This window comes from Labeo rohita, chromosome 21, assembly GCF_022985175.1.
Source record: "Labeo rohita strain BAU-BD-2019 chromosome 21, IGBB_LRoh.1.0, whole genome shotgun sequence".
Lineage (NCBI taxonomy): Eukaryota > Metazoa > Chordata > Actinopteri > Cypriniformes > Cyprinidae > Labeo > Labeo rohita.
The window spans coordinates 20,333,542-20,351,417 of record NC_066889.1 but is presented as its reverse complement, the minus strand read 5'-3'; the positions used below and the strand labels follow the sequence as shown (position 1 = coordinate 20,351,417).

General features: G+C 36.1%; 1 protein-coding gene across 1 annotated transcript; it reads left to right on the top strand.

Moving 5' to 3' along the window:
- Positions 1-697: 697 nt before the first annotated feature.
- Positions 698-7,111, top strand: aqp3b (aquaporin 3b). Its single transcript, XM_051093433.1, has 6 exons — positions 698-904; positions 3,151-3,277; positions 5,120-5,257; positions 5,442-5,560; positions 5,722-5,939; positions 6,021-7,111. The coding sequence occupies exons 1-6, from the start codon at positions 797-799 to the stop codon at positions 6,208-6,210; spliced, it is 900 nt and encodes a 299-aa protein (XP_050949390.1). The 5' UTR covers positions 698-796; the 3' UTR covers positions 6,211-7,111.
- Positions 7,112-17,876: the final 10,765 nt, after the last annotated feature.

The window sequence follows — 17,876 nt, the reverse complement described above, 5'->3', positions numbered from 1 at the left end:
CATTAAGGGTAACGGAGACTCTTCCCCAGATGTGTGGCTTGATGCAATCCTGTTTCTGAGCTCTTCAGGCAGGTTTTTTGACTTCAGGGCTTTGTTTTTGCTCTGATATGCATTTTCAGCTGTTAGATCTTTTATTAAGACGTGTGTGCTTTTCCAAATCATACCCATTCAAATGAATTTGCCACAGGTTAACTTCACTCAAAGTGCAGTAACATCTACAGCAATATGAATGCTCCTGAGATAAATTTCAAGTGTCCCAGATAAGAGTATGAATACTTATGCAATGGAATCATTTAAGTTTTTTATTTTTAATACATTTGCATAGATGTTAAAACCCTGTTTTTTGCTTTGCCATTATGGTGTATGGAGTGTAGATTGATGTGGAAAAAAAGTTATTCAAAGCAGTTTATCCTAATATAATAAAAATGAAGGGGTATGAATACTTTCGCAAGGCACTTTATATTTGAAGAAAAAGAATCCCTTCTATTCCATTCCTCACACACACACATTCATAACAAAGAAGTTGGACATGAAAAAAAAGAACAAGGAAATTTGTGTGTAACTGCGATGGGAATGGAGGGATGGAGGGAGGGAAAAAGTTGTAGGAATGCTGTTTTTGTTTTTTTATTGACTGAGGGCGGGACATTCAGAAGCATATATAGAGCCTGAACTCAGCAGGAAAAGTTGTACAGGAACACTTACCCAGCAGCCGCAGTCTGCCCTTCATCATCATCATCATCATCATCATCAACTTAAACACTCATTAATCATCATCTTTAAACTATCCTAAGACATTATGGGAAGACAAAAGGTGATTCTGGAAAAGATGGCACGGATCTTTCAGATTCGGAACGAGCTGATGCGACAGGCACTGGCAGAATGCCTGGGCACTCTCATTCTAGTGGTGAGACATTTTTGTTGTTTTTATCATCGATGAGTTAGTGATGAGACAAACCGATTTCAGATATGCAGTCTTAGTTTCATTACTGTAAAATTTTGAACAAAATGTCTGTGAACAATTCAGAGGAGTAGCGATTAATCTTAAAATGTGGCTAAATATGATGTGCAGCTATTGTGCTATCGTTTTCTAGAATTGTGTTTTTAAAACTTCAGAATGTACAATAGGCTATTCCATGTTTAAAAAATCTGTCAGTTTAGATAATTAGTTTGTACATTGATTGTACTAGGCTTGATATACGCATGATAAATCACTAATGATGCAAAGATTGATTTACTGTCTATCTTTGATAAAAATGAGGAGAGTATACATACTAGATATCAAACATAATCACGAAGCTTTCATCTGCTGAAAAGGTTGAAATTTCCATTCAGCTACACCTGAGGGGATTTTTTTTCCCTCATTTTGCAAATGATTCGCTGAGAGAGTTTTTTCTGTTCTAACCTTATGAAAAGTATGTTTTTTATACTTTATACTTACACTTTGCATTTATACTTTAACATTTTTCCTACTTTTAATGATTTTTTTCTAAGCTTTTGCTAATAATGGTTATTACGAGATGGAATTAAATGAATGTTTAAAGCTAAAATAGGTTTTAATTTACTAACTAAATTGGTAGAAAAATGTCTTGACATGAGATGACATAATGGGAGCTGATAGCCAATTAGCATTTACCCATTTCATATCCTAGATACAATCAATCCAAAATTTATTCAGACACTTTCAGCATTTCTCACATTATCAGTTTATTCGTGATAGTTTAGAAAAATGGTATTAAAATATGACAAGAACGCAGAGATAAACTGTGTCAGAACAAATTCATCTTGATAATGCCATCCTTCTGTTAGACTGTCTCATAAATGAATTAGGTTGAATAGCTATCAGCAGTCAGCTGTTAAATTTATGTACACAATTACATAATACCAATTCAGGTCAACCATTTACCAAGCAATGCTTGTTAAATGGTAGTCTGTATGAAGAATTTTTGGGTATGTCACAATTTACTGTATTTTCCTGTCCTCAATTACATAAATGAACTATAGTGTCCTGCACCCACTAGCAAAAAATATCAAAAATTATATCTGGTGTTTGAATAATTTTTGATTTGACTGTATACTCTTAAGTGAAATGAAAACACCGGAACTAAGTTGTAAGATAACTAAGACACTTTATCACTGAAACTGTTTAAACAGGCTCTAAAAAGTAAGAAGCTATAAATTATAATGTAATATTAATAGGTAAGCCAAATCAGTCACAAGACATTCTCAAGGTCATGTGGTCAAAAAAAATTAATCTCTAATTCACAAAGCAAAACAGTATTGTGTTTTGTTATTATCAGCCACCTCTAATTGTAGCTGTTAATTTGTTGCTCTTCTGTTAAACCTCAGGAGAAAAGTTGTAGCTACCGAGACTAATTTTTTACTTCAACAAAACACAAACATTATTAGACGTCTTGAAATTAATGAAATATTCCATGTCAGACACATCTCGTATTGGTTTACTTTGTTTTTTGACAATTAGCTTATACAACATAATTAGCAGGTAAGCAAAAACAACAGGCGCTGGGCTACAACGATGTCTATAATCCCGAATTCAAGACAGCCCATATCCGGAATAAATCTGACACACCACAGGGGGATCACAGGTTAAACCATATCTCATCATCTGTTTTCAATGGAAACTAAGACTCCGGAGCAGCAATATCTGGAGAAAAATAGAGTTCCCCCAATGCCCATCTGTTGTTTTCTGATGGTACTGTGCGGTCTGCGAACCCCCCATCCAGAGGCTGATCATGCGGCTCAATAACGGCTGGCAAACACAGACAGGCTAGAGGGCATCACACAATGGGAGAGAGAGCAAGTACACACACACAGTCATACGCACACTATCTATCAAATCCACATGGTGCCTAACGTTTCACATTCTTCAAATGCAGTCCTCAAACAATAAACAGGTACATGAAGTCAAGGATGTCTAGCTCTGACAGTCATAATACGTCAAAGTAAAACCCGCAATCATTCAGTGAGATTTATTTGATGAAAATGGCACTTATTTCATCTAGAGCTTAATTAACTTTTGGTTCTGTATCTAGCCAAGCTTCGCCATCAGACATTGCAAATGTGTTTGACACTCAAGTGTCAGAGTTAAGCAATTGGTTAATTGCATTCCATACTTGATTTCTCTAATTATAGATGTTTGGATGTGGTGCCGTCGCCCAGTTGATTCTAAGCGGAGGTTCTCATGGAATGTTTCTGACGGTGAATTTCGCGTTTGGCTTCGCTGCTACGTTGGGAATCCTAGTTTGTGGGCAAGTCTCAGGTAATGTTAATCTCAAAACTGTCATGTTTTTTTACTTTCCTGTGAGAACACAGGAAATTTCAGAGTTCAGATGTGGCATTTCACTTCAATGAGTCACATACAGGTCAGAACCAGATATTAAAAAGTCAAAGCTTTCGCCCAAACATTCACCAGATGGGTTCAAACTGGTAAAATTACACTACATTCTTTCCTACTTTTAGAACATTTTATTTTCAGGTATTATTGGCTGGATTGCCTCATGGTTCAAGTTCACTCGATGAATGTACTGTACCTGGAGGCTTTCGATTAATAAAAAAAGACATCAGACAACATTAAATGGTAGTTTTGAATTTAACATTTAAAACAGAGGAACACTGCAAATAAATGAGTGTTTGGTAGGGATGTGCCTGAATCCGATTAGAGGGTGATTACCCGGACTGCATGGTTAATGTACTACTGAATATGTTGTTCTTCTAATTTATGCTGTCTAAACCACGGAAAAAACGTGTGGAAACTGCTAAATCATATAGAGAAGTACTTGGTAAGCAGGAAAGGGTGTAATATTTTGACAAACTAAAGAGGTAAAGATACGTATGAGCAGTATTAATTAAGATATTAGCCTAATATTTCACCTACCTGACCGAAAATGATAAGAACAAATACGTGCTGTCAAGATTTTTGCAGTGGAAATCCTGGTTCAGTTTGGCCAACCACAAATGCCTTTTGTTCCTCAGAGTTTTTTTGCACTCTTCTCCTTGATTTGTTATAACTTTTGGGAGTCTATAGTACTCCAAATGTTTTATCCCAGTCCTACCGATTTGTACATCCCAAAACAGACAATAATTGACCATTTTCAGCAGCAATAATAAGCAAAAATATGCGAGTTTTGTTCTCTTCAGTGGCATTGTTTACATTCCCTGCCGCCAATATGACCAATTGATGAGGTGTCCTGAAAACAGATGGGAGGAAAATATATTTCCTCCCAATTATATCGTTGGGTAGTTGTACTGTACATAAATTGGGGACATCTGGGAGCTGCTATTAATATGAGGCATTGAAATCGTTTTTTACTTTCACTTTCGCGATTCACGATCATACATACTCCATGTAGCCCTGCCCATTTTTAGCGCTGCGTTTGCTGTCTTCTGTCTTCCATTTGTATTTCCACAGTGATCTGATGGATTTATGAATGAACCACTCATTTTAAAATCTTCCTGGTCTACTGATATTTGTTAAGACATTTGCATTAAACATTACAATGTTCACGATAACTTTAGTAACTCTATAATACAAAAATCCACTTTACCAGGTAAATTACTCTTAGACAGCGATGCTATAGAAATATACAGAGCTACAAACGGATGTTCAAAGACAGTATTCTAATACCACAACTTTTACAAGATTAGATGTTTGTCAGTGGTGCTCAGATCTGCAAATCAGTCATCTCTCTTTACTCTGTTTATGTGGTAAGTGAAATTTACTGTACTGTAATGTAACAGGCTACCGCTAGCAAGCGGCTAACCATTTATAATTAGTCTTCTGTGCCTTTCCAAATACAGATTCACTATTAGGGCACATCCCTAGTGTTTGGGCTATAAGTGAAGTCTTGAGCAAGAAGGAAGTGGCAGACAGTTGAAAAACAAAGTTCCTAGACATAGATTAAGCCTAATCCATGGCTAAAAGGGTTATGAAAAAGTTTAAGTTGACTTTTTTGAAGTTTAATCCTGGTTTAGGCTTAATCAGCATGTACCAAACCAGCCCTAAAGGTGTAAAGTGAATGTTTATAGTATGTACTTTAATTTTATTCACTTTTATTGTGTTCTGTGATCAACTTACTAAGAGAAGCACGTTTGTGTTTTACAGGAGGTCACATAAACCCTACTGTGACCTTTTCTCTTTGCTTGCTGGGGAGAGAGCCCTGGAGGAAATTTCCCGTGTACTTCCTGGCCCAGACTCTGGGGGCTTTTCTTGGCGCAGGAATAATATTTGGCATGTATATTGGTGAGCTTTAAGACTTTATTTTAGTTGTCAATAATCCACATTTTTCCCAGTTCACATCCTGGGTCAGTCAGTTGAAGCCAAAAATGAAACTGCTCAGTTTATGAGGATTGTGGTTGTGAACTGAGAGCTTTCGAAGATCTAAAAGAGACTTTTTCCCACTTTGTGTTCACTTGATGTTTTGCAGATGCAATTTGGGACTATGGACATGGTTCTCTAGCTGTTGTAGGAGACAATGCAACAGCTGGAATCTTTGCTACATACCCTTCTAAACACCTTACTTTGCTCAATGGCTTTTTTGATCAGGTATGACAACAAAATCAACATTCATTGAAGATATTTATAACAGTGTTTCAGTGTTTGTCCATATAATGAAAGTGTTGTTTTGGACCCTTTGATTTTCATTGTGCTGGACAAAAACAGTTAAAAAAACCATCTTCATAATATCATCTTTTGTGTTTTTACAGATGATTGGCACGGCAGCTCTCATAGTTTGCATCCTAGCCATTGTTGACCCCTACAACAACCCCATCCCACAAGGCCTGGAGGCCTTCACTGTGGGCTTTGTAGTTCTGGTGATCGGTCAGTCCATGGGTTTCAACTCAGGTTATGCTGTAAACCCAGCCAGAGACTTGGGACCTCGGATTTTCACCGCACTTGCTGGATGGGGCCCAGAGGTGTTCTCGTAAGTTACATTTTTGCGTTACTGTATACATTTTACTATTGATATTGTCTCTAATATTGATTTTTGTTCTATCTACCACAGAGCAAAGTCTTACTGGTCCTTTGTGCCCATCTTTGCCCCATTCATTGGTGCCATGTTTGGTGTGATGGTGTATCAGCTGATGGTGGGATACCATGTGGAAGGAGAAGCAAGAGATAAAAGACAAGCGGAGGAAAGAGAAGAAAAGGAAAGACTCAAACTCTCTGCTGTTTCTGAAAAGGAGACAGCGTAAGTCTGGGATCAAATGGAGTTGTTTTTCCACAGTTCCGTTCAGCTTCTAAAATTAAATTTAGCTCTCATGACAATATAGTAGCAATATTGTGGATCGTGTACCCACATTAAATCATAACTTTCTGACAGTCACCAGACGGCTGTACCCTCGACATCATGATTAGACTCAAACTAATTAGTTGTATTTTTTCTGTACTGTGTGCGCAATTAGTTGATGTTCAAACAATTTAAGTGATGAATCGTAATTTGCATTTCACTTTAATTACCCTGACCAGAACCTCTGTGTTTTGTACATAAACTTACTAGTTAAACTTTGCAATTTATTCCAAAAAATGTCTAATCACAGCCAAATTAATTCATCCAATCTGCTAACAAGTCAGTTGTTGTCACCCGTTCATTTATCTCTAATGCTTCTGTCTGCATAATGAATGGGATATGATTTAAAAAAAAACCTTCACCCTTATGAATATTGCATCCATGTCATAAAAGTACCTGTTTCACTAATATTCACCAACATCATTATAAGTGAATATTAATGAGTGCTGTAATTATGCAGTGAGAAATCCAGTTCTATTTACATTGTTTGCTTTTTGGGAATATAATTGTTTTGCAAGTTTATGTTTTGATATATTATGTGCCTTCATGTCTTCAGAGTTTACACTGACTGTGCATATAATATATTGTGTTCATTTATACTGTGCTCTTTAACAATAAACTGCATTTTTGGTGAGGCATTAGAATTCTGATGGATATATATGAGAAACATCATGCACAAAAATTAACTGCAGGGAGTTCTTTTGATTTTTCATTCATGTATTTGCTCAGCATCATTCAGTCCAGTAAAACATTAGGGTTTCTAAAGGAGAATCAGGGTTCCTTTGCTAATAATACAGTTGAGGTCAAATGTTTACATACACCTTGCGGAATCTGCAAAATGTTAATTATTTTACCAAAATAAGAGGGATCATACACAATGCATGTTATTTTTTATTTAGTACTGACCTGAATATGATATTTCACATAAAAGACATTTACATATAGACCACAGGAAAAAATAATAGTTGCATTTATACAAATGACCCCATTAAAAATTTTGCTTCAGAAGTGCATTAAGAGCTGGAGGGTGAAAACTTTTGAACGGAATGATGATGTGTACATTTTTCTTATTTTGCTTAAATATCATATTTTTTTCATTTAGTACTGCCTTTCAGAAGCTACAGAAGATACTTACATGTTTCCCAGAAGACAAAATAAGTTAAATTTAACCCAATCTTCAAATTCCAAAAGTTTTCACCCCCTCATAATGCATTGTGCAATGCAACATTTTGCAGATTCTGCGAGGTGTACGTAAATTTTTGACATCGACTGTAAATAGCATTGCAGATTATTGCAAATGTGTGTATAGATGTATACAAATTCATCTGTGCACTCAAGTTTGCAGTTACATTTTGAAACAAATCAAGAAGCGTCTGTCCACAAATAGGCGTATAACAAACAATCTGTTCTGTTTTCTTCAGTCTAAGTGGGCAGGTTAAAGTGAATTGTCACAAACCGCTGCTTGGATTCATGGCAATAAACAATGTGGGTAAAACAAAAGAGCTGTAATTTAGTTTTAAGCTGCAGACACAATTTATACTTGCTTGAAATCACACTGTAAACAACAAACTTTTATGTATGACTCAGACTTACTGGCATTACAAAGCATAAAACTCTGCCTATAAAACACTTTCAAATGAGTTAAATTCAAATTTTACCTTTTGGGGAAATAATTTCTTGATGTACACTGAATGAAATATTTTTTAAGCCTCCAGAGGAGGGAATCTGCCATATTCCTAAATTATATTTACCTGAACAAAAAGTTGTTCAAATGTAATTTAAGCATTCAGTGTGAGTTATGAAAGTGTTTTTGATGAATATCAATCTTATTTGCGTACTGTAGTAGATGTTGTAATCTAATAAAAGTTAAGCCAATACATTCTTAGGTACATCACAAAAAGAATGCAAATTGTAAAATCTTATATGCACTGATCACAGCTCACTCTCATGTAAATCTTCCAAATGGAAAGGAAAGATTGCAGTGCCTGTTTAGCTCAGTGAAGGGGAAAATAGAGAATGAAAATAAGAGATGTGTTTATTGGCATGAGATGGACGGAGATAACCCAGACCATGAATCTTAAATCAATGAGCACACACAGAGTCGGTTCGTAGGTTTGTAGAAAATGAATGCAGACGTTAAGAAGAATGTTTGTGGAATTGAGTTTGGGAATTTGGGATGAGATTTGAGGCAAGTTAATCGAGGCTTTTGAAACCATTAAACCAATTTTCTTGTCCGCTTTGGATTTCTGGGTTCGGAACAGCAATAGGCTCCGTCCACAAATGTATAAAATTCCTGAGGTTTTTTTTCGGATGTGTCAAAGCACAACTTAAAATGCAAGTCATTTTTCCACATATACCACACATATACATTTCACCACACTTCCTTTAGAAAGTCCACAGTATGAGATTTAATAAACATGATTTTGTTTACTGACTAACATTCATTAGTTATTCTTTAATCATTCTATTATAGTCTGTATATCAAAACACATGAAACCTCTGTGACTATTATATTTCTTGAGTTCACATGAGGTTCCCATGACAACTGTTATTCCTGTTGATTGCATTACTCATCCACATCAAGTGCACTAGACAAGAGTCAGTATCATGAAAAGATACAAAAATTGCTTGTTATGCCCTTAAACCAGAAATGGAAAAGGACCGACAGAACAAACTGAAAGGTCTAGATATATCTAAGATCTGCACTTGATTTCAGTGGAATATTGCTTGGGTGATGTTACCTTAGTACACTCTAAAAAATGCTTGGTTATTTTATTTTATTTTTTTTTAAATGCGGTTCAGCCCGTTGGGTCATTTTATTGGGTTATTTTTAATATTTTTACCCAGGTGCTGGGTTATTTTTTTAACCCAATTGCTGGATTCAACTTGTTGGGTCATTTTATTGGGTTATTTTAATATTTTTTACCCAGGTGCTGCAAGGATAGCTTTTGTAACCAAGTTGCTGGCTCATTTTTAACGCTGGGTTATTTTTTTCTACCTAACCGCTTGGTTGAGCCTGTCTCTGACGAAACAACCCAGCTGATGAGTTACAGTCAGAGCCCAGGCTTTCTTGAGTCCTCTTAATTGAGAGCGGCTGTAGGCACTGCCGATTTGGTGCACTTCTTCAGTGAAATAAAGGTTTGTACGCAACATTTTACTTGCACGCAACATAAGGACGAGATGTCATTCAGCTGCGTTAGCAGCGGTTGTTTCGCAGGATGGAAACGCAGTTTGCCTTGCATAAAATAAATGTTTTTTTTTTGTTTTTTTGTTATAGTACTGAGTTTAATCTAATTTTACGTTAAAGTATATTCTCTAATGTCAGTACAGTTTGTTTATGGGCATCTTTTAGCTACGAGTGAAACGCCGCGGTGTGAAGTTCGCAGTTACCCCGCCGAACAGCAGCCCTTTACCGGCTCAGATTTCTGCAACACACCGGCATGAGAATTTGCACTATTTTGGTAAAAAGCGATTACAGAGAACGGTTAAACACACTAAAATTAAAATGCTACTTTTAAATGTTACATTTTTATGTCTAAAATGCTTGTTAAACGAGTTTAAGTGTATGTAATATTGTAAACTATGCTTTATTCACCCAAATAAATTCTGTTTGTCTTGTATTTTGTCAGTGTGTTCTTGCTTAATAATACATGTTCATCTTTTGATTATTGCTGTTGCCTTTAGGTATTCTGTATGGGTTTTTTTTGTTTGTTTGTTTTTTTTGTATAAGTTCCAGTCCATTTTAAGCCAGCTTTATAATCATTTATATTTAAACAATAGTTGACTTATAAAATAAAATATAATAAAAAAAAAAACAGTATGTTTGGTAAAAACATTTAACCCAACCAGCTGGGTCAAAATAACCCAACATGTGTTCTGTACGATATTTACCCTGCGCTGGGTTGCCAATAACCCAAGTTGGATTGTTTTTAACCCAGCATTTTTTAGTGTATGTAGCTACTGTTTATTATTTTTGGTATTTGACATCCTCCATCCTTCTGCTTAAAATAATGAGAGGCTGTCTAATATAAGCTTCAAAATAGAGAACAGAAACCACTGTAGCACGAAAGAAAATTACAAGTAAAATTTGAAGGGTTACTGCTGTCAGAAATAACTAGGAGGTGTAGAGGCCATTGTTTTGAAAGTCTTCAGCACATCTGCGGCCGCAGGACATCACTAATTTCTCACACTGTGCTGGTGTGATCTTGGTCCACTCTTCTTCCACTCTTTACCATAGTTTGGTGACTGTAGTGGGTTTCTTAGCCATAACTTCGTCACCAAGAGATTTTCAATTGGGTTTAGATCAGGACTCTAGCCCTCCATTTCATTATTTCAGTGTTTTTAGTTTCAAGGAGTTGTTTTAACCATTTGCAGTGTGAGAAAAGTATTGTCTTGCATGAAAATTGCAGGCTGATTGGGAGATGCTTGCAAGGAAGGAACTGCATGTTGCTGAAGGAGGTTCTCATAAACATTTGCATTCAACTTACCATGTAGATGTATAAGAGGCCCAACTCCTGCTGCAGAAAACATCCCCCAAACCATGACACTTACTCCTCCACCTTTTACTGACTTCTGCACACACACTTTGGGCTTCAGTCTTTCCCCAGTTTGACGCTGAACAAAATGTTTCCATCAGACCCAAATAAATTAAACCTGCTCTTATCATTAAAGTGAACTTTGTACCAGTTCTTCTCTCTCCACACATCATGTTCCTCAGCAAAGGTGAGCCTAGCCTTTTGATTCTCTCTGCTAATGACGTCCTAATACAGATCCTTAAACTGCAAGCAATTCCAGCTGCAGTGTTGAACCTATTCCCAATTGAGAGTCTTCGCATTATCTTGTCTTCTCGTGCATTTGTCTTACATGGATGACCAGCCTTTTTGGGGGACTTGAATAAATTAGGGTCATTATAAAGCTGCAATATTCAAGAAAAGGCAGATTTAGAACGGTCAACTTCTCTTGTGGTGGCTGACAGTGTCATCACTTTGGACTTCGTTCAAATAGGACTAATAGTTTTTTTGTTTTTTTTTTTTTTTGAGAAAAGCTCTATTGTGGATCAAGGGAATGTTATGTAGAAACATTGACTGCAATTACACACAAATTTGAGGTGTAAAATCTAGGAACATTCTGATCATATTAGGAAAATCACTGTTTCTCATGCACACAGTGTTCCAGAAAGTGCTGAGCTTGACTAACAATTTTATGTCATTCACTTAAGCAATCAGGAAACTACTTGTGGGTGCTTAGTTTTGACGACAGTAAAAAAAATGGGAGAAATTGTAACCACAATATTTAAATATATAGTTAAGAGTTTAATCCATATTGTAAATCATTCACAGCCACCATTAGTCAGAACCATTCCTATTCTTTCACCACAAACAGCTGCGCAGAAAAAAAAAAATCTCTCTTGGAGATTTGAACTAAATGTCGGTGGTGACATAAATTGTCGATGAGAAACTGCTTTTCTGGTCCCCACCCACTGCTCAAACTTCAGAGAGGCGCTTGACATTTGGAATTCCTAAACGACATGGCCTTTCAGCAACGTGGATTCCCAAACACATCTAATGTCAATCAAACACCCAGCATCCCAGGCCCCCAACCATGGCATTCTGAAAATATGCCTACTGAGAAGGCATGGCTGTAGCCTGACAATAAGGCACACATTAAAAAATAATTACTAATCAATCCCTGTATGTAAACCCATTCATGCTGAAATGTGACCTGTAAGATGTACTACCTGTACATGTACTGCAGGTGGTACACCAGGTTTGCTTTTGCTTTATTAAACATATAAATCAAAATGTATGGCTTTAGTGTGATTAACTAGATGATTTTCTGTTTCATTTTTAGGGAATATAATGTGTGTAAATAAGGAGTTTACCCAAAATTGAACGTTCTGTTATCATCATGTCATAAGTAAATGACGTAGTTAATCCAGTTTATATGATCTAAATGATTCATTTGTGAATAAATGATCCTGTTAGAGCAGTAACAGCCAACTGAAGTGAAACTTTTTTATTGAATAATGTGGTCTGTTTTCATCATGCAAAGCCATAGCTCAAAAATCCCATACTTTTATGGTACTTTCATCCTTCAGTTCTCATTAATTTTTAAAATTTCTTCTTTTTGCATTCTACTAGAGATATATGTATATGTATATAGGTTTGGAACGACATGAGGGTGAGTAAAAGTATTCATTTGAAACATATTTCTAAAAATGTAAAAAATGACAGAGTAAATATTTTAATAAATATGTATGCTGAGGCAAATAGAGGGTCACATGTCAGTCAACACCAAAGTGATAGGCTCAAGCAAAATCTAAGAACTTTAAAAAAATAATAATAATAATAAATAAATAAATAATTAATTAAAAAAAAAGCTTTTGAGAGGTAGTTCGTATTTGTATGTCATTCAAATATAGGGTTACACAATTTATCCAGAGTAAGGCTTTGAATCCATTTGGGAATTAAAGATATGACCTGTAGACACCTGTAGATACCTGTATTGAACATTTGTATTTACAAAGACATTTAAGAGATGTTATAAAACTGAGTGAGACAAACTTATCTGCTTCCTTGAGCAAACAGTGACCCTATGAGGTCAAATACTGAATAGCTAAAATGAGTCATATACCATAGTAAAACTTTAACCATTTGCTTTGGGGTCTCATGGGGTCCCTTTTTCCTCACCACAGGCCTAAACTGTGGTTGATGAGTCAGTGTTTTAAGGTTGAGAGACTTAAATGAAAATCTTTTTTTTAGCTCTTTAGGGAATTAAGGCCTTGGCAAGCAATGGAAGCAATTGTGCCCTTAGAGAATGAAAGGTTGGCTTTCTTTGAGTTTTCTTTGCTTATATGTGGGGTTTTGATAAAGACAGTGGTGAGACATAGAGACAGATATATCTTAAGTAGCACGGGTATATTTGTAGAAATAGCCCAAAAATACATTTTATGGGTCAAAATTATCGATTTTTTATGCCAAAATCATTAGGATATTAAGTAAGGATCATGTTCCATGAAGATATTTTGTAAATGTTCTACCATAAATATATCAAAACCTCATTTTTGATTAGTAATATGCATTGTGAAGAACATCTGGACAACCTTAACAAAGCTTACATCAATGGAATCAATTTAAAAAAAACTGGCCCTTATGACTGACTCTGTAAACAAATCTTATAGTATAAACAGACATATTAATGTTAATTCAGCAAATTTACAGCTCATCTGTCTACGAATCCTAATGTAATAAAATATCCACCTTATTTTTCAATGCGGAAGCAAGCTGTTTTGTGGTAATGTGTTAGACGTCCAGTTCATAATCCACCATAGCGATATAACGAGAAGAATATCAGGAAACGGTAAAACAGTTTGCACTACAAGCCAGTGTTTCCATAATTAAGATGATACATTAAAATTATACGGTAAGACAAACCAGTTTGCAATATCAAGCATTAAAAGAAGCTTTTTGTGTAGCTAAAAAATAGCTGGAAGTAGATGACCCTGGTGAAAAAAACAGCATATGCTGGTAGCTTTGTTTTGATGCTGGGATGCTGGTTAGGTATGTTTTGATGCTGGTTTAAGATGGTCCTTAGCTGGTTTATGCTGGTCCTTTGCTGGTTTATGCTGGTCATGTTGCTGGTCAAGAACCAGCATAAACCAGCTAAGGACCAGCATAGACCAACAAACGACCAGCTTAAACCAGCACCAAAACATACCTAACCAGCATCCCAGCATCAAAACATGCCTACCAGCATATGCTTTGTTTTTTCACCAGGGGAGACCGGAAGCCAGACACAAAAAAATTACAAATGGCTACACCCACTCTTATGGGAAAACTAAGGTGGATAGAATAAGCAAATTATAAATGCTGGGTTAGTTTTTAGTTAATACACGGAGAAGCTGGGTAAAAACGGGTATATTCTCAGTAACTAAAGGTTTGAGTCAAAATCAAACTACGAGGTTCAACTGTGTTTACAACGTTGGTTTTCCAAAGTCCCGTCATCAGTTTTCCTTATGTTGCACTGACACCTAGCGGCAAAACACAAAAGCAAATATTTTCATTCAAAATAAGTTTAATGATTGGTTCACATTGCTGATAACTTACCACTATGTAGTAGCTAATGTGACAATCAAAACATGTTTTTACACAATGCTTCTGTACATCAATTACTGAGCAAAAATGTATTAATTCATAAACTGTAGACAAAGACTATTAGTAAGTAAATGTAGACTGAATGTGATTCACTGTTTGCTAACACCAAACATCTTGCTTACATATTAGAAGTTTTTTTTTCTGTATACCTTACTTTTGATTAGCTATCCCTGGTGAAAAAAACAGCATATGCTGATAGGTATGTTTTGATGCTGGGATGCTGGTTAGGTAGGTTTTGATGCTGGTTTAAGCTGGTCCTTTGCTGGTTTATGCTGGTCCTTAGCTGGTTTAAGCTGGTCCTTTGCTGGTTAAGGACCAGCATGAACCAGCAAAGGACCAGCTTAAACCAGCAATGGACCAGCTTAAACCAGCATCAAAACCTACCTAACCAGCATCCCAGCATCAAAACATACCTACCAGCATATGCTGGTTTTTTCACCAGGGATATTTTCATACATTGTATTTTGTATTGTATAAGTAACCAGTTTTCTCTTAAAAAAATCTTGCAGAATTCCAGGAATTTATTAGTAGGTGCAAAAAAAGATGAGACAGCTTCATCTCAGAGATATTTTAATGCACTCATGGCATGTGAAGAAAACAATTAGTCTCAGACACAGAAGAATGAAAAACAGAAAAAATTATGTCACACAAGTTTGAAGATGAGCTGAAACCAATGACAGTAACAGTGAGTGAAAGCCAGGTAAGAGGAGCACACAGAATGTCAAGACAGACACAGTCTGATAGCATAGAATGATACCACCCAGATAGCCCATGTACGTCTGCAAGATGTCTGTTAAAGATCACTTAATGTGGAAAGGATCTGCTGTGTACAAACATCTGACAGACGTCTGTAAGATGTCAGTTTACATACATTCTAAATCATAAACATCTTAAAGACATTTAATAGACGCCTATTTGACATGTGATAGGAAACGACCTTTAGATGTACTGCAGATGAGCAAACCATCCAAAAAATGCATCTTCCAGATGTAAATGCAGACGTCAAATAGATGCTCTGAGATGTATGTGTGCTATCAGGGCAGCTTAGAATCTATCTGAAAAAAGAAAAAAATATATCTATATTTTTTTTACATCCCTGTCACTGATTGCCCTGAGAGCACACGTACATCCGCAAGATGTCTGTTAAAGATCACTTGATCTGGGAAGCATCTGCTGTGTACAAACATCTGACAGACGTCTGTAAGATGTCAGTTTACAAACATTCTACATCATAAACATCTTTAAAGACATCTAATAGACATCTATTTGACATCTGATAGGAAACGTTCTATAGACGTATTGCAGATGAGCAGATGATCTAAACAATATGTCTTGCAGACGTAAATGCAGACGTCAAATAGACGTCTCTGTGATGTGTGTGTGCTATCAGGGTTGCTTTCTATTTAGGTTGCTCCTAATAATTGAGTCTGGGCCAGACATATCACTGTCATAATGTTGCATGCTTAATTAGACTAACAATCTGATGTTTAGTTAAAGTAATGTGTTTGTTACATAAATGAGACAGAATGAATGGCGGTTACTTTAAAGGTTTGGAATGGGAAGTGACCATTGGCGCTCAAATGTATTGACACAATTCAGTGATGTAAAAAAAAGTAAAAATGTAAAGCAAGCTGAAAAGTGATTTTGTTCTTCTATGTGACAGTACCAAAAGGCTTTGCTCACTTACCAGCAGGTTTCTGGAGGGGATGTAGATTTGTAGGAGTGTGGAGGTAAGAGGGTGTAGAGCCCGTTGATGTTCTGTATGCAAGCATCAGTGTCTTGAACTTTGCAGCTATAACAGCTCTCACTTTCCTAGGAAGCTTTTGTAAGATTTTAGAGTATTTCTGTGCCAATTTTTGCCCATTCATCCAGTCGAGAATTTGTGAGGTTAGACACTGGTGTTGTATGAGAAGGTCTGGCCTGCAATCTCTGTTCCCGTTCATCCCATAGGTGTTTAATGGGGTTGAGGCCAGGGCTATGTCTGGGCCAGTCAAGTTCTTGCAAACCAAACTCATCCAAGCATGTCTTTATGGACTTTGCTTTGTGCACTGGGGTACAGTCATGCTGGAACAGAAAAGGCCTTACCTAAACTGTTCCCACAAAGTTGGAAGCATAGCAATGTCCACAATGTCCTGGTATAAAAACAGTATAATGAACAGCTGTGTCCATGCTGCTACAACAAACAATGAATTATATTGGCATGGAACTCAGCATTTGAAAATGTTATGGGTCTGGCTTCTGGTCTCATCCACATCCAGCTATTTTTAGCTGTACAAAACTGCTTGTTTTGCTGCATGATTTTGTAGATTTCTGTGTCTTAACATATTATTTTAATGTATTACATTAATAATGAACACACTGGTTTGTAGTGCAAATAGTTTTACCGTTTACTGCACGTTGTTATTCTTTGTTACTTCCCTATAGCAGCTAATGAACCGGAAGTCTCGCCCCTAGGCTTACAGTATTTTGGATGAACAACGTACTGTAGTTAGAGCCAAACCCAACATTTTTGATTGTTTTATGAGAGAAAACATGGATTTTTGAGTGACCAGTCTCAGTCCAATCAGCACCCCCAGTCAACATAAAAAACGGTGTATTAAGTATCTAAAAACTAGCGTTTTCCCCTTTTTTTCTTAGCATTATTGCTGTTTTATTATTGTTCATGACATTATAGATGACAACATGACCTAATACGGAGCCTTTACACTAATGCAGATCCCGTATGTGTACAATCACCTACACTGTAAAAAATAAACAACACAATTTGTTGAGTCAGCTTAAAATAATTTGTTGCCCTGCTGCCTTAAAATTTTAAGTTCCGTCAACTAAAATAAGTTTATTCAACTTGAAATGTTAAGTTGTACTAAGTAACAACTTAGATATTTGTGTTTGCTAAACTTAACAGATGGGTAAGTAACCCAGCTGCCTTAAAATTTTAAGTTGATTCAACTCAAATATCTAAGTTGTCACTTAGTATAATTTAACATTTCAAGTTGAATAAACTGTTTTTGAGTTGACTGAACTTAAAATTTTAAGGCAGCCAGGTTACAAATTATTTTAAGTTGACTCAACAAATTGTTTTTTACAGTGTATAAAAGTGACTGTTTAATTTTACATCATACAAGTATTTTTGGGTATATTGAACCGCAGTCAACTCACCTCATCGACAGCATTATAAAATTAGAAACGCTCTAGATTCCGATTGAAGTGGCTTTATTGGTATTGTAAATAGAAAAACATTAAATTATAGACATACACATTTACATAACCTACAATAAAAAAGTTTAATAAATAACTGAATATCCACCGAGTCATTTTCTCACATGTGTAGATTATATGCACCAGATGGCGCTGTCGTTCTTTTGCCTTGCTGAAGTGTGTTGCCAGGTGCTCTTTTTATAAGCGAATTTTTTCCCAG